The sequence below is a fragment of the Mustelus asterias genome, chromosome 19 (genome assembly GCF_964213995.1).
Source record: "Mustelus asterias chromosome 19, sMusAst1.hap1.1, whole genome shotgun sequence".
NCBI classification, from domain to species: domain Eukaryota; kingdom Metazoa; phylum Chordata; class Chondrichthyes; order Carcharhiniformes; family Triakidae; genus Mustelus; species Mustelus asterias.
This window is the reverse complement of record NC_135819.1, coordinates 76,472,906-76,489,298: the sequence shown is the minus strand read 5'-3', so window position 1 is coordinate 76,489,298 and position 16,393 is coordinate 76,472,906. Positions and strand designations below refer to the sequence as shown.

The following is a 16,393-nucleotide window of genomic DNA, read 5'->3' as shown; positions in this document are numbered from 1 at the left end:
AGTGAGAAATTGTATTTCTGAGGTTGTCCAACTCTGGAACACTCTGCCTCAGAAGGCAGTGGAAGCAGGATCACCGAATATGTTTAAGGCAGAAATAGATAGTCTTTGATGCCTTTGCCCAACAAGAAACTATCAAGATAGATGGGAATGTGTAGCTTAACACAAGTAGATCAGCCATGATCTTAAAGGATGGCAGAGCAGGGTCAAAGGGCTGAATGGCCTACCTCTGCTCCTATTTTGTATGCTTGTATTATATAAAGCTTACAAGTATTGTAAACTGAGAGGAGGACAGTGTAGAACTCCAAAAAGATGTAGATAAGATGGTGGAGTGGGCAAAGAGGCGGCGGATGAAGTTCATGATGTGATGCATTTTGATGGGAAGAATGTGAAGAGACAATATATAATAAGTGGTAAAATTCTTAAGGGGATGCAGGAGCATAGGAACCTGGGTGTATATGGGCATAGATCATTGAAGTTAGCAGGACAGCTGGAGAGAACTGTTAATAAAGCTTATAGTATTCTGGTTTTATTAATAAGGGCATAGAGTACAAGAGGAAGAAGGTTATGCTGAACTTGTACAAGATATTAGTTAGGCTTCAGCTGGAACATAGCGTGGTGCCCAGAACTGTACACTATTGGAAGCATGCAAATACATTGGAGAGAGTGCAGAAAAGATGTAAAAGATTGATGCCAGGGATGAGAAACGTCAGTTATGAAGATGGATTGTTGAGGTTGGGGCAGTTCTCCTTGGAGAGAAGAAGATCAAAGGAGATTTGAGAGAGATGTTCAAAATCATGAGGGGACTGGACAGAGTAAATAGGAAGAAACTATCCCTGCTCATAAAAGAATCAAGAACAAAAGGGCACGGGTTTAAAGTTATTTGCAAAAGAAGCAAATGCGATGTGATAAAAAAACCTTTTCACACAGCGAGTGGTTCGGGTCTGGAAAGCACTGCCTGAGAGTGCGGTGAAGGCAGGTTCAATTGAGGCATTCAAGAGGGAATTTGATGGTTATTTTTTTAAATAGAAAACATTGTGCAGGGGTTCGGGGAAAAGCAGGGGAATGGCACTAACCCATGTTGCTGATTTGGAGAACTGGTGCAGACCAAATGGGCCCAATGGCGGCCTCCTCCGGTGTAACAATGATGTGATTCTGTGAAATGGGGCGAGACATTGTCAATCGATGACCACAAGGTATTGCTGTACAGTCCCCTTATGTTAATTGTAGCTAACCTGCTCCAACCTTTGTTCTCCTGCTGATTTTTTTCTTTCCACCATTTTCAATTAATCTTTCCTTTCTGCCTTTACCAAGTGTTGCACTGTTTCCCAATCCAAGAGGGCATTGGTTAGCTTGCAGGCTGGACTCTTGAAAGTTCATGAACATGGTCTGGGATGACTCAGAAACTGATTCTCCCCACTGTACCTCTGGAGAGAGACCAGAAACATGCCTAGCTTGTACTTTCTTGATGTTGTGACTAACTATCACAACTGATACAGGGAATTGGAGGCTGCAGGCTTTTAATCGCTGATCTTTTTAAATCATTCTCTGAATGCTGAAGTGCTGCAATTGTACCAGGTAACCCAGCTATATTTTTTTAAACCAAAACAGTTGTGGATTTACTGTTGCGAGGTTACAAAGCGTAACCTCAAGCACTCTTTCTAATAGCTGTGAAAATCTGACTGTTGCCATCTAATTCCACCCACATCAACTTTGTTTTTCTCTTTAGTTTCCTGTGTGCCCTTTTCCAAAGTCAGAACATCATGTTACGGAAAGGTCACGTTGTTTGTTCCTTCTTTAATAATTGCTATGTTTAGACGTAATTCATCCTTCAAGGTTGGTCAGACATGGGTCATTATATAGTTTCAGATGCACTGTAAATTGCAGGTCACATTTCAGTTGTCAAAATGGCAGTGGTGTAGCAACAACTTGCATTTACATAGTGCCTTTAATGCGGTAAAACATCAGAAGGCATTTGCACATAAGTTGCACCATGAGCATATAATGACAGTCATTTTGCTCAACTGCAGCACATTGCAATATGACCTGCAAGCACTCAAATATCTGCCAAATATTGGAGAACTGAAATTGGACCAACAATATTTCAGATGTTTTGTTATTTTCTTATCACAAAGCACTAGAAGAAATTCTGTTAACCTTTCAACTTGTATAAACTATATTCAGTACGTTGATTGGAAACTTTTTGTATTAAGATGTGCAAAACAAAAGTAGTTTCTTGTAATCCTTCAATTACTTCAGATATTCTTTGATTACACTTAAGTGGTGGTTGACATGACCTTTCATGCAAAAACCTCCCTGTAGACAATCTTGTGTCTCGCACAGGTAGTTTATCAATGTGTGGCACACAAATAAAATTTGACAATATTTATAAAAGCAAAAAATATGAATGGCTCACCACAGAATTTCATATGAAAATATTGCATTGAGAATGAATTATACAAACCTGTATTCATTTGGCTTATTCTTAACCAGATATAAAAAAATCTTAACACAAGTAGATCAGCCATGATCCTAAAGGATGGCAGAGCAGGGTCAAAGGGCTGAATGGCGTACCTCGGCTCCTATTTTGTATGCTTGTATAATATAAAGGATCTTTCAATCCTTCTATTCAGATTCTTTGATTATGTACAATAAGCTTTGAAAGGTTTGTTCTATAATGTTGAATTCCATATCTATTCTTTAACTGCAGGTTGGTACCACTCTTGACTACTCACAGAAGTACCCACTGTAAACCAACATGACATGAAGGGCTTTAGTTTACCACACACATGCACACACTGCTTTTCAAGTCCATCAGTCATTATATGCTCCACCAAAATCCCTAATGCTTTGTCATAAATAGGGAAGTGAAATATGCTACAAAAATAAAAATAGGAACCTTGATTTGAGGACAGAGCCGGTGCGCTTGGTGAGCTGGAAGGCTAGAATGCGGTTTCAGAACAATGCCAATAGTGTGGATTCGATCCCTGTACAGGCTAAGGTAATTCTTGGAGCTCACCTTGCCCAATAGCAACTCTTGGACAATGAGGATGCTACATAGAGAGTGGCAGTGGGATGATTTGTTTACAATTTTGCTCTGATTATTTGGAGTTAAATGCTAAGGATTAGAGGAGAATTAATACTCAGGCAAAGTTCTAATGCCACATTGCTGGCCCCTTTGCACTGAACTTCTTTACAGTCAGCCTCAGATGTAGTATATCTAAAGTAAAGGATATACTGGCTTTTGTTAGCTTCGCAACCTATAGTACTATTAAGTACTATAGTGCTATTAAGTATTCTAATCTTTATACTGCCAGTTTGCTCTGAAATACTCTTGCCTATTTAGGTGAATTATTTTTTGTTTGTGCTTAGATCATGCACCAATGCTGAAATGGTTTTAATTTAACAGTAAGAAAGGTATTCAAACATCAGGAGTCACTTTATTGCAGTATTAATCTTTTAATACTAAATTAAACATTTATACACAATTTTACATAGAGTTCCCTGCCATCCCATTTCTTGCTATCTGTCTTCAGAAAAGAGGGCACAAAACACCTACCCGAAATGTTAGGGAACCAATGGTCTAGTGAGAGGGCAGAATTGAAGGAAATCAGAATTAATAAGAAAATGGCGCTGGGGAAATTGATTGGCTTAAAGGCTGACAAATAACCAGGGTCAGATGAGCTGCATCGCAGAGTATGAGGGGAAGTGCCACTAGAAACATTGGATGCATTGGTGGTCATCTTCCAAGATTCGAGAGGCTCTCGAGAAGTTCCTACAAATTTGAGGGTGGCTAATGTAACCCCACAATTTGAAAAGAGAGGGAGAGTAAAAAGAGAGAATTACAGAGCAGTTAGCCTGATATCCGCAGTGGAGAAGATGCTCGAGTCCATTATAAAAGACGTGATAGAACATTAGCAAAGCATTAATGGGATTGGACAAAGCCAGCATGGGTTTATGAAAGGCAAATCATATTTAACAAATCTACTGGAGTCTTTTGAGGCTGTAACTAGTAGAATAAATAAGGGAGAACCAGTGGATGTGGTGTATTTGGACTTTCAGAAGGCTTATGATAAGGTCCTTCATAAGAGACTAGTGGGCAAACTTAAAGCACTTGGGATTGTGAGCTAATGTATGCGCATGGATTGAGAATTGGTTGACAGACAGGAATAGTGGATTTAAATGGGTCTTTTTCCAAGTGGCAGGCATTAACTAGTGGGGTACCGCAGGGATCAGTGCTTGGACCCCAGCTATTCATGATATATATAAATTACCTGGATGAAGGAACCAAATGTAACATTTCCAAGTTTGCTGATGACACTAAACTGGGTGGAATTGTGAGTTTGAGGAGGATGCAAGAAGGCTTCAAGATCATTTAGACAAGTTGAATGAGTGGGCAAACACATGGCAGATGCAGTACAACATTGCTAAACGTGAAGTTATACACTTCAGTGTGCAAAACAGAAAGGAAGAATATAATTTAAATGGTGATATATTGACAAGTGTGGATGTACAAGGGGATCGGAGTGTTGTTGTACACCAGTCAATGGAAGTGGAGAGGCAGGTGCAGCCAGCAATTAGGAAGGCAAATGGTATGTTGGCCTTCATTGCAAGAGGATTCGAGTTCTGAAGTAGGGAAGTCTTACTGCAGTTATACAGGGCCTTGGTGAGACCGCGCCAGAGGTATTACGTTCAGTTTTGGTCTCCTTACCTAAGAACGGTTATATTTGCCATAGAGGGAGCGCAGTGGAGGTTCACAAGGCTAATACCGGAGTTGGCAGGACTGTCCTACGAGGAGAGATTGGTTCGGGTGGGCCTGTGTTCACTACAGTTTAGAATGATGAGAGGAGATCTGATTGAAATGTATAAAATTCTAACAAGGCTGGGCAGACCACCTGCAGGGAGGATGTTTTCCCTGGTTTGGGGAGTTTATGTTCTCTTCCTGTTGGGGAGCACTTCAGCGGTCACGGGCATTCGGCCTCTGATATTCGGGTAAGCGTTCTCCAAGGCGGCCTTCGCGACACACGACAGCGCAGAGTCGCTGAGCAGAAACTGATAGCCAAGTTCCGCACACACGAGGACGGCCTCAACCGGGATATTGGGTTCATGTCACACTATTTGTAACCCCCACAGTTGCCTAGACCTGCAGAGTTTCACTGGCTGTCTTGTCTGGAGACAATACACATCTTTTTAGCCTGTCTTGATGCTCTCTCCACTCACATTGTTTTGTTTCTTAAAGACTTGATTAGTTTTAAGTATTCGCATTCCAACCATTATTCATGTAAATTGAGTTTGTGTCTTTATATGCTCTGTTTGTGAACAGAATTCCCACTCACCTGAAGAAGGGGCTTAGAGCTCCAAAAGCTTGTGTGGCTTTTGCGACCGAATAAACCTGTTGGACTTTAACCTGGTGTTGCTAAACTTCTTATTGGGGAGTTTAGACAGTAAGAAGTCTCACAACACCAGGTTAAAGTCCAACAGGTTTATTTGGTAGCAAATACCATAAGCTTTCGGAGCACAGCTCCTTCGTCAGATGGGGTGGATATCTGTTCTCCAACAGTGCACAGACACAGAAATCAAGTTACAGAATACTAATTAGAATGCGAATCTCTACAGCCAGCCAGATCTTAAAGGTACAGATAATGTGGGTGGAGGGAGCATTCAACACAGGTTAAAGAGATGTGTATTGTCTCCAGACAGAACAGTAAGTGAGATTCTACAAGACCAGGAGGCAAGCTGTGGGGGTTACTGATAATGTGACATAAATCCAACATCCCGGTTTAGGCCGTCCTCATGTGTGCGGAACTTGGCTATCAGTTTCTGCTCAGCGACTCTGCGCTGTCATGTGTCGTGAAGGCCGCCTTGGAGAACGCTTACCTGAAGATCCAAGGCTGAATGCCCGTGACTGCTGAAGTGCTCCCCGACAGGAAGAGAACAGTTTTGCCTGGTGATTGTCGAGCGGTGTTCATTCATCCGTTGTCGTAGCGTCTGCATGGTTTCCCCAATGTACCATGCCTCGGGACATCCTTTCCTGCAGCGTATCAAGTAGACGATGTTGGCCGAGTTGCAAGAGTAGGTACCGTGTACTTGGTAGATGGTGTTCTCACGTGAGATGATGGCATCCGTGTCGATGATCCGGCACGTCTTGCAGAGGTTGCTGTGGCAGGGTTGTGTGGTGTCGTGGTCACTGGGGAGTTTACAACCAGCGGAACCAGTCTTGGGATATGGGGTAGACCATTTAGGACTGATATAAAGAAACATTTCTTCATTCAAAGGGTAGTGAACCTTTGGAATTCCAGAAGGCAATGGAGGCCAAGTCACTGAATATATTCAAGAAAGAGAGATTTTGTTTTAGATTTTAATGACAGCACGGAGTATGGGAGAAAGTGGGAGTGTGACATTGAGATTGAGAATCAGTCATGACTATATTAAATCCTGGAGCAGGCACAAAAAGCTGAATGGCCCACTCCTGCTCCTTGTTTCTATGAAGAGGTATGGAACCAAGACTGGTAGTTATAATCTGATTGCATGACAAACAGGCTCTAGGGGCTGAAAGGCCTTTCCAGTTCTTATGTTCCCATTTGAATCCTGTTGTCTTGCTTTCTCTTTTTTTAGAATCATAGAAACCCTACAGTGCAGAAGGAGGCCATTCAGCCTGTCAAGTCTGCACCAACTCTCCGACAGAGTTTCTTGCCCAGGCCCACCACCCCACTCTATCCCATGGCTAATTCATCTAGCCTAGACATCTTAGGACACAACAGGGTAATTTACCATGGCCAATCCACCTAACCTGCACATCTATGGAGTGTGGGAAGAAACCAGATCACCCAGAGGAATCCCATGCAAACACAGGGAGAATGTGAAAACTCCACACTGACGGTCAGCCAAGGCCAGAATTGAACCTGGCTCCCTGACGCTGTAAGGCAGCAGTGTAACCACCGTGTCACTGGAGGGTTAAGAACTAAACTGTGTTATAGTTCCATTAAAAAACGAGTTTGATAACTGTCCTGTGTTACTGAAGTCTAACCTTGATGCAATCCAAGACATTTGATTTTTAAATCGTTTGGGTACTTTATGTAGATAATTATTTCAAAAATTAGAGAGTTGCTGAGGTGTAAAATCAGTGACATATTATTTGTGGAATTAATATGCAGATGACTGGTAACGTTTGTGACTATAAACATATCTTAGAATATGAAGTGCAAATACAAATCCTAAAATTGCTGATTAAAAGAACCATGAGTATTGCGTAACGGATATTTTATTTTTCAACACAGCCCATTTTAGAGTCTTCCTGGTTTGTTTGGTTCATTGCCATATCGTGCAGTACATTTACTCACTGCCTTCAGGGCAAGTTACTGCAAATATTTTTGAATGACAACTCTACAATTCAGAACTGGTCCAAATTAAATAACTTTCTGTATTTGGTTTGTATTAGTGAGATCAAAATGAATTATGACAAATTAATTGAATGTCTATTTTAAGAGGAAGATTGAATGAAAAATGTGGCCAACTACCTCATGACTAATTCATCCTGACGAATAAGAATTGAATTGTTAGAATGCATTAACCAGTATTTTCTGTTTATTTTTTTCAGAGTCATCAGTAAGGTGGTCCCAGTCACAGAGGCAAAACCATCACCTCCTGCGGGTCACCCAAAGACTCCACCACCACCATCTCCAGCGCCAATTCCGATTCATATTGCCCCACCACTTACGCCAGCTGCTCTTCCTCTCCCCACAGCAGCTCCATCTCCAGCTCCTATTCTTCCTGCTGCATCTCCTGCAGCTTCGGGCTCTGGCACAGGGACCTCGAAGACGCCGGTCAGAAGTGTGGTCACAGAGACTGTCAGTACTTACGTGGTGAGTAACACTTCAGAGCTTAAATTCATAGCTTATGAAGTTTTTAATTCCTATAAATGCTCTCACAATGAAAGAAATCTCAAATTGTCAAAGAAAAGAAGGAATTACAGACAAAAGCAGCTTAATGTGTAGAAACTGTATTTTATACATTATATTGTATATATATATTAATCATGTCTTTGTTCCAAATGGTTACGTTGACTTCAGAACTCCTTGAAGAAAAGCAAAGATTGCATTAAAGGACTTACTTCTATCTCAACTCCTCCCATCCTCTGCTGTGGAACAGTTTCATGGGACCACTAGTACCTTGCCAGCAGAGTATTTACTGTGGGAAGCACTGCAACTGACCTCCATCCTATGCTCACCAAGGGCATGCATGCACAACATTTCTCCGCAAACACTCAATGGTAATAAGGAGCTGAAATCCCGGAACACCTTTCCCTGCCCTAGTCTGGAGTGTTGAAGCCAGTTGCAGTACCTGTACCTTTTGTCCTTGCTGAACTCAACAGACTTGCCACAGACTAGGCATTGATCTAGCCTAGATGGCTTAATTCCACACTGGGCAATGAGTTTATCAACTAAGCCTTGGTAGGAGTTTTCCAGGGCTTCCTATTTATTTTAACTAAGTGTTTTGTGTCTTCACTAAAGAAAACCTGGAAGAATCCAGAAGAATCTCTTGCTCTGCCTTCTGGTCAAACTATATTGAACATTGTATGGTCTCATATTAAGGACTGTCCAATCTTCGATCCTGATTACAACCCTCAATATTCCATCCATAGACAATATACTCTCACAGCTACTTAATTGGTTCCCTAGAATCATATGATTTCAGTTGAAACTAAGTATAATATGCAAGGAAACTTTTACCGCAACTACCAACAAAATTTCCCACAACTGAAGGAACAACTATAATTTACATAGAGCCTTTTATGTAAAAATGTTCAAAAACACTTGAGTTTCTTTTAAAACACAAGGCGCCAAGAAATGAAGGAAGAAGATTTGAATAGCCTTTAGAAGATGGGGAAAGTAGTAATGAGGCAGAAAGCCTTAGATTTAATGTTGTAGAGTATATGGCCAAAATAGGAACACAAAGGGCTGTGCGAAGAAGGTGAGAACTGGAAGAGAGATGGAGGCATGCAGGAACATACAGCTAAATGAGGTTGATGAGGGATGGATGATTTCAAAGATGAAGACTTTTGAAACTGATATGTAGGGGATAGGGAGCCTTGAAGATTGGCAAGCATAGGCGTAATAGGGAATGAGTGTAGGAGGGGGTGGAGACTGTGGCCATTTTGATGAGTTGCAATTTGGAGATGGCTGAACTTCGGGGGGATCCAGGAAGGAGAACTTTGGAATAATTGAGTCAAGGTGACAAACTTTCAGATAAACAAATGAAGTGGGGTGAAAACCAGGCAATTTTGTAGAGGTTGAAATAGGTAGGCTTGACAAAGGCAGCCTGAGGATTGGGAGAAGTTCCGTATACAGCAAAGGAGGACAAAGCGATTGATTAAGAAGGGAAAAATACAGTATGAGAGTACGCTTGCAAGTAACGTTAGAGTGGACTGTAAAAGCTTCAGGAAATATATAAAAGTAAAAAAGATTTGTGAAGATAACTGTAGGTCCCTTACAGTCCGAAACAGGAGAATTTAAAATAGAGAACAGGGAAATGGCAGAGCAATTAAACAACTACTTTATTTCTGTCTTAACGGAGGAAGACACAAATAATTTCCCAGAAATGCTAAGGAATCAAGGGTCTAGTGAGAAGGAGGAGTTGGAGGGAATTAGTATTACTAGAAAAACAGTGTTGGAGAAATTAATGGGCCTGAAAACTGATAAATCCCCGGGGCCTCATAATCTACATCCCAGGACACCAAAGGAGGTGGACGTATTGAGCTTCCAAAATTATGTAGATTCTGGAACAGACCCAGAAGATTGGAGGATGGCAAATGTAACACCACTATTTAAAAAAGTGGGGAAGAAGAAAACAAGAAATTACTTATCAGTTAGCCTAACATCAGTAGTCAGAAAAATGCTAGAGTCTGTTATAAAGGGTGTGATAACAGAACACTTAGAAAATAGCAATAGGATTAGATAAGTTAACATGGGTTTATGAAAGGCAAGTCATATTTGACAAACCTACTTGAGTTTTTTGAGGATGCAACTAACAGAATAAGTGTATTTGGATTTTCAGGAAGCTTTTCATAAAGTCCCAGATAAAAGGTTAGTGTGCAAAATTAATGGAATAGTGGATAATGTATTGGCACGGGCTGAGAATGGTTAGCAGACAGGAAACAGAAAGTGGGAATAAATGATTCTTTTTCGAAGTGGCAGACAGTGACTCTTGGGGTCCCGCAGGGATCAGCGCTTGGATCCCAGCCATTCACAATATACATCGGTCATTTGGATGAGGGAACCAAAAGTAATATTTCCAGGTTTGCTGATGACACAAAAGTTGGTGGGAATGTGAGTGAGGGGGAGGGTGTTAAGAGGCTTCAAGGTGATTTAGACAAGTGGGCAAATACATGGCAGATGTGGAATAACGTGGATAACTGTGAAGTTACCCACTTCGGACGAAGAAATAGAATGGCACAATATTATTTAAATGGTGATAGATTGGGAAATGTTGACATGCAAAGGGACCTGGCTGTTCTAGTGCACCTGTCACCTGAAAGCAAACATGCAGGCATAGCAAGCAGTTAGGAAGGCAGATAGTGTGTTGGCTTTCATTGCAAGAGGACTTGAGTACAGGAACAAGGATGTCTTACTGCAGCTGTGCAGGGCCTTGGAGACCACACCTGGAGTATTGTGTGCAAGTTTGGTCTCCTTATCTAAGAAAGAATATCATTGCCATAGAGGGAGTGCAGACTAGGGTGTCAGGATTATCGTATGAGGAGAGATTTGGTCTCTGTTCACTGTAATCTAGAAGAATGGAAGGGGATCTACTTGAAACTTATAAAATTCTGACATGGCTGCACGGACTGGATGCAGGGATTTTATTTCCTCTGGCTGGGTGGGTCTAGAACAAGTGGTCACAGTCTCAGGATACAAGGTGGACCATTTAGGACTGAGATGAGAAATTTCTTCATTAGAGGATGGTGAACCTGTGGAATTCTCTACCACTGAAACGTCACTGAATGTATTTAAGAAGGAAATAGATATCTGGGCTAAGACTCTAAAGATGTCAAGGGTTATGGGGAGAGCGCTGAAGTCTGCTTTGAGATAGAGGATCATCCGTGATCATGTTGAATGGCAGAGTAGGCTCAAAGAGCTGAATGGTCTACTCTTTTCTATGCTTCTATGTGGGGTTTGAAGTTTCCGCAGAGTCAAAAAGGACACTGACATTGTGCACCATCTGGCTTATTCTGAGGGAACTGTCAGAGTTAGTGAGGGAGTTGGGTGTTAAGGTCGGGAGTTTTATGTGGGACCAAAACTCAGTGGCTTCCCTCTTTGCTGATGCTGAGTAGAAGGAACTTCTTGCTCATCCAAGACTTGATTACAGCTCAAAGTACAATAATGGAAGAGGAGTCAAGAATGGCATCACTAGCATAGAAGTGAAATGTGACATAATTTAGGGGTAGCATAAGGATAAAGAAAGGATGGAGACAAAGGTGAGAACCTTGGATGTACAGGGAGCTGTTGCAGATGATGCACTGGCTGCACTGGGACAGGTAGATATGGAGTCATGCTAAGGAATGTCATATAGAAAGTCTGCTGTCCTTACCTCATCTGGCCAACATGTGACAGCAGACCACAGCAATGTGGTGACTCTTAACTACCTCCTGAAATGGCTCAGCAAGTCCTCAGTTCGAGGGCAAATAAGGATGGGCAACAAATGCTGGCCTCATCTATGATGCCAACATAGCATGAAAGAATTTTTAAAAACTAAGAGAAAACTGCAAAACAGTCAACTGTGTCAAACACAGCAGAGCAGCTAAAGAACAGAGTGTAGTACATATCAGCAGCGGTAACAAAGGATATTATTGGTGACTTTAACTGGATTCAGAAAGGGGTGAGGGGATGTAGGGTTGATACAGGGATGTGTGGCAATACATAGCCTAGCAGTTCAGAGAGAAAGGGAACGGTGAGGTAGTTAGAGAGGGCACAGTAATTAATTGAGAGCTTGTTTTAAGGAGAGTAGTCTTTCTTCTTCATCAGCGCTTAGAGCTTCCATATCTGGTAACTTCTAGATCTCTCATCACCCAATCCCTCATTGAGTTTTGATCCTGGAACACCTTTCTCTGCCCTAGTCTGAAACCTTGAAGCCAGATGCAGCACCTATACTTTTGTCCTTGCTGAAACCAACAGTTTTGTCACGGGCTAGGCGGTGAACTCACCTGTATGGCTTAGTTTCACAATGAGCAATTAATTTGTCAACTAAGCCTTGAGAGGAGTTTTGCTGGGCTTCTTATTTCATTACAATGTGTTTCAGCCATTTCCTAGTGACAGCTTTCTGTCCACCTCTGGCTTCCACTTCCAATCCACTAGATGTTGACCTTCATCCTTCTGTAAGATCTGGCCCTTTTCTCCCCAGTAAAAAAGTTTGATACAAATTGAGTAAATAGCCCACTGTCGCCCCCATCCCGCATTAAAATAAAAGCAAATTACTGCAGATGCTGGAAATCTGAAACAAGGAAGAGCATTGGGACAGGTAGATGTGGAATCATGCAAAAGAAAGTCATCTAGATACACGCACTGAAGAGTCATATGGACTCAAAATGTTAACTCTATTTCTCTCTCCACAGGTACTGGCTGTTGAGTTTTTCCAGCATTTTCTGTTTTTGTTTCATTCTGCATTCTTGGGTTCCTTAACTGATGGTGTAGAGAATTAAAATGTTAGCTCGCAAGTTTGGAGTTCATGTCAAGATTTTGTTTTTTTTCTGGCAATTTTGTTGACTTGCGCCAGAGAAGTTATCATTGTGAATGTAGAACCAGGGAAGGAAATGGTTACACCCTCCTACACTGTTCACCCACCTCCCATATTAAATTTGCTAAGTAAGCTTGTTTTCTGCCTTGATTCTGCAATGCTGGAACCACAGATATCTGCATTTCTCAGCGAAGTGTAGATGGTGCCTCTGTGCCTTTGTACTGTATCTTTCATCTACATTTCCTGCTTCAAAATATTATGTTGTTGGTGGGTGTGATGTATGAAACACAGTGGCATGCATCATGGTCTACAGCACTTATAAAATAACCAACTCAATTGACCAATTTCACAAACTCTCACTCGAGTGTTGTTTTCTTGCTTGAAGCCTTGGTTACAGTGTAAAGTTTGTTCTGAAGTTATTGTCGTAAGCATTTAACTCTGATATGACATACATAGTGTAACCTTCACATGTCTACCTATAAAAGCATTTCCCTGACCATCTTTAGCAGCCATGAGGTCCCCGAGAGCAGTATAAACAGCGGCCCTGGGGGAATGCAAGCTTGTCTCCATGTAGCAAGGCAGACACCACCATAAATGACTGTAATGGAAATGCTATTGGTCTCTGGTCTTATCTCAGTACTCCAAAACTGAGCCATACCAGAGTCACTTGTTGATTTGATGCAGGCAAGCTCTCTATATATTATATGAAATCATTTTGTAATATTATTGTGTGACAGTATTAAAAACAACCATCAAATACATTAAACACAAAATCACAGATAAAATTCTTTAACTGGGCAATTCATAAGAAATAGGTCCATTTCTGTAGGATGTGTACAAAGCCTTCAGGCAAAGTATAGTACAATGTAAAAATAAAAGTAATTTACTGCAGATGCTGGAATCTGAAACAAAAACAGAAAATGCTGAGGAAAATCACCAGGTCTGACAGCATCTGTGGAGAGAGAATAGAGCTTTAAGTCTGGATGACTCTTTTTCAGAGTACAGTACAAAGTACTGATGGCTTACGGGCGGTACGGTGGCACACTGTTGCCTCACAGTGCCAGGGACCCGGATTCGATTCCCGGCTTGGGTCACTGTCTGTGTGGACTCTGCACATTCTCCCCGTGTCTGCGTGGGTTTCCTCCGGGTGTTCCGGTTTCCTCCCACAGTCCGAAAGACATGCTGGTTAGGCACATTGGCCGTGGTAAATTATCCCTCAGTGTACCCAAACAGGCGCCAGAGTGTGGTGACTAGGGGATTTTCACAGTAACTTCATTGCAGTGTTAATGTAAGCCTACTTATGACAAATAAATAAACTTTAAGTCACTTATGAAAAATTCATCCACATCTTTTGTTCACTGGAAGCCTTCCATTTATGTTCGAACAATCAGTTTCATTCTGCTTGTTTTGAAAGTTAAAGTGAATTTAGTTAATTTGAACAACCAATAAGGAACTTCAACTTGATAAAGAATTCCTACAATCAATAAGAAACTTAGAAGGCGCAATAAAGAAATTGTACAACTTAATGCATTTGGGTTCCACACAATTTTGTTAATATCTGCTTGACCAGACGGAGACTGTATCCTGTCAGATATAATACTCTCATCAGCAACAAGAGTTGAAGATTTGCACTGGAACTTCTTAACTTATATCACTGCCTTTTGCCTTGGAGAAGGGAGAAAATGAAGACGTGGGATGAATCTGAAATTACTATGCGCATGTTATGAGCCCGTTATTTTATTTGCCAAATTATTTCTTCAGGATGTGGTGCAGTGGAATTAATTATCTGACTTTCCAACAGGTGGTATGTGCCAGTTTTTTTTTCTGGTAAATTTGTTCCAGTTACAAAAGCAAGACAGTGCAGCAGTAATAAAAAGTTCTGAAAGCAACATAATGATAGCATTTGAGAAAATGCACGAATGTCACTCTGGCAATTCATCCTTTTTGGTTTCAGATAGGACACAGAGACATATCAGAAGAATCCATGTTTGCAGAAAGCTAGTACGCAACCTGGCTGTGAAATTAAAACACTTCGGAAGAATTATGGCAGTTATGTAAGCCAATGTGCAGGTGTCATACTTGTATCAGAGCAGCCAAGGAGACTCCATATCTTTATTCCATAAACTCCAAATAATAAATTAGTCTCCACTATTTCCATAGGCAGATTTAATCTATAAGAGAACCTGCATTGCTCGAGCAAATGGAAGAACATCAGACTGCTGCAGTTGTCAGTTCATTTAATAGACTAACAGTAATTCACTCGGATGTTCCAAGCTGCCTCCGTCTCTAGAGTAACAGTGAACTCGGGTTTAGATTTTGAAATTTATTATGAACTTTGCTTAACTATTCCCACCCCAAGTGTTTTGAACTTTCCAGTTTATGATGTATTTGGATATCTAGCTCCATTCATTTTGACCACCTTTCACAAGTGGCTATTCAGTTCATAGCCGATGTACATGTATACTCTAATGAACGCAGACAGGAGCCCTGGTAGATTTTCCTTTCCCCATTCATTCCTAGCACCAGGTTGCTGAGATCATAGGCTGGATTTTCATGGAGCCAGACAGACTCCGCAGAGTGGTGAAAATGGCGGCCAAGGGATTCCTGGCCCCTATTCCTGGGGTTCATGGTTTACACCAGAGCCTTTTAATTATGTGGGCTAGTTCGGGTAGTGAACCTACACCCATGACCAGGCTGGTTTCAATGCAATGATAGGCACGTCCTAGTCCTTCACAATTTTCAAGGTATTGTCCCAGCTTTTCAAACAGTTGTGGTTCATGCACCTCAGAGATGTCGTGAACCATAGTCTGCATGAAGGAATCCTTTGAAAAGCAAGTTTAAAAAGCTTATCACGACCCCCCCCCCCCTCCTCCCATGCCAAGTAATAGAGCTTCTGTGTTCATTTACCCACCATAGATTGTATAGAAACAATGAACCCTATAGTGACAATTTCCTTCAATTGTTCCGCACCCTGCCGGTGCATAGGTCAGACTTTTGTACGTTTCTGCTGCTAATTATTCCTGAAACAGGTCACTAGTCTATCCCTAGGGGCTTATAACTTGAAGGGCTTTACACCACATCAAGCATAGCCACACACCCCTACACACACACAAACTAGGGGGAAATTTAGTGTGGCCAATCCACCTAACCTGCACATCTTTGGATTGTGGAAGGAAATTGGAACATCCGCTGAAGACCGACGAAGACACAGGAGAATGTTCAAACTCCGCACAGACTGACCCCAGGCCAGAATTGAACCTGGGTCCCTGTCGCTGAGAGGCAGCAATGCTAACCGCTGTGCCACCCCCTATGGAGATAATAGGATATGTTAAAAACAAGTTTTTAAAAAGTCATTCATTAGTAACTTACCGCTTTCTTAAAACAGAACTTCTTTTTACTACAGGCCAAAACAGTGTCAATCATCCAGACCCTTTAAAGTATCAATAACAGACACTGAAAGCACTTGAGACATCTTAACCTTGTGTAAATAAATGTTGTGTAATTGACAGAAGAGATCTGAGAGCCATAGCTGTTAATCAAGCAATGTTATCCCTGGAGCTTTGATGTTTCAGTATTCAAATTGATTCCTGCACTCTTGGCTGACTTACCATCGGATCCCCATCGGAATACCAGCTATCCTCAGCACCAACCACTTTTCATTTATGCAATA

General features: G+C 41.5%; 1 protein-coding gene across 4 annotated transcripts in view; it reads left to right on the top strand.

The window, feature by feature from the left end:
• The window catches only part of taf3 (TAF3 RNA polymerase II, TATA box binding protein (TBP)-associated facto), a 199,504-nt gene that overhangs the window by 178,785 nt on the left and 4,326 nt on the right, over window positions 1-16,393 (top strand). For all 4 annotated transcript variants that reach the window (XM_078235917.1, XM_078235918.1, XM_078235920.1 and 1 more), the window contains one exon: window positions 7,595-7,859. In XM_078235917.1, the coding sequence (XP_078092043.1) occupies window positions 7,595-7,859 (265 nt within the window). The remainder of the gene's footprint in view (window positions 1-7,594; window positions 7,860-16,393) is intronic.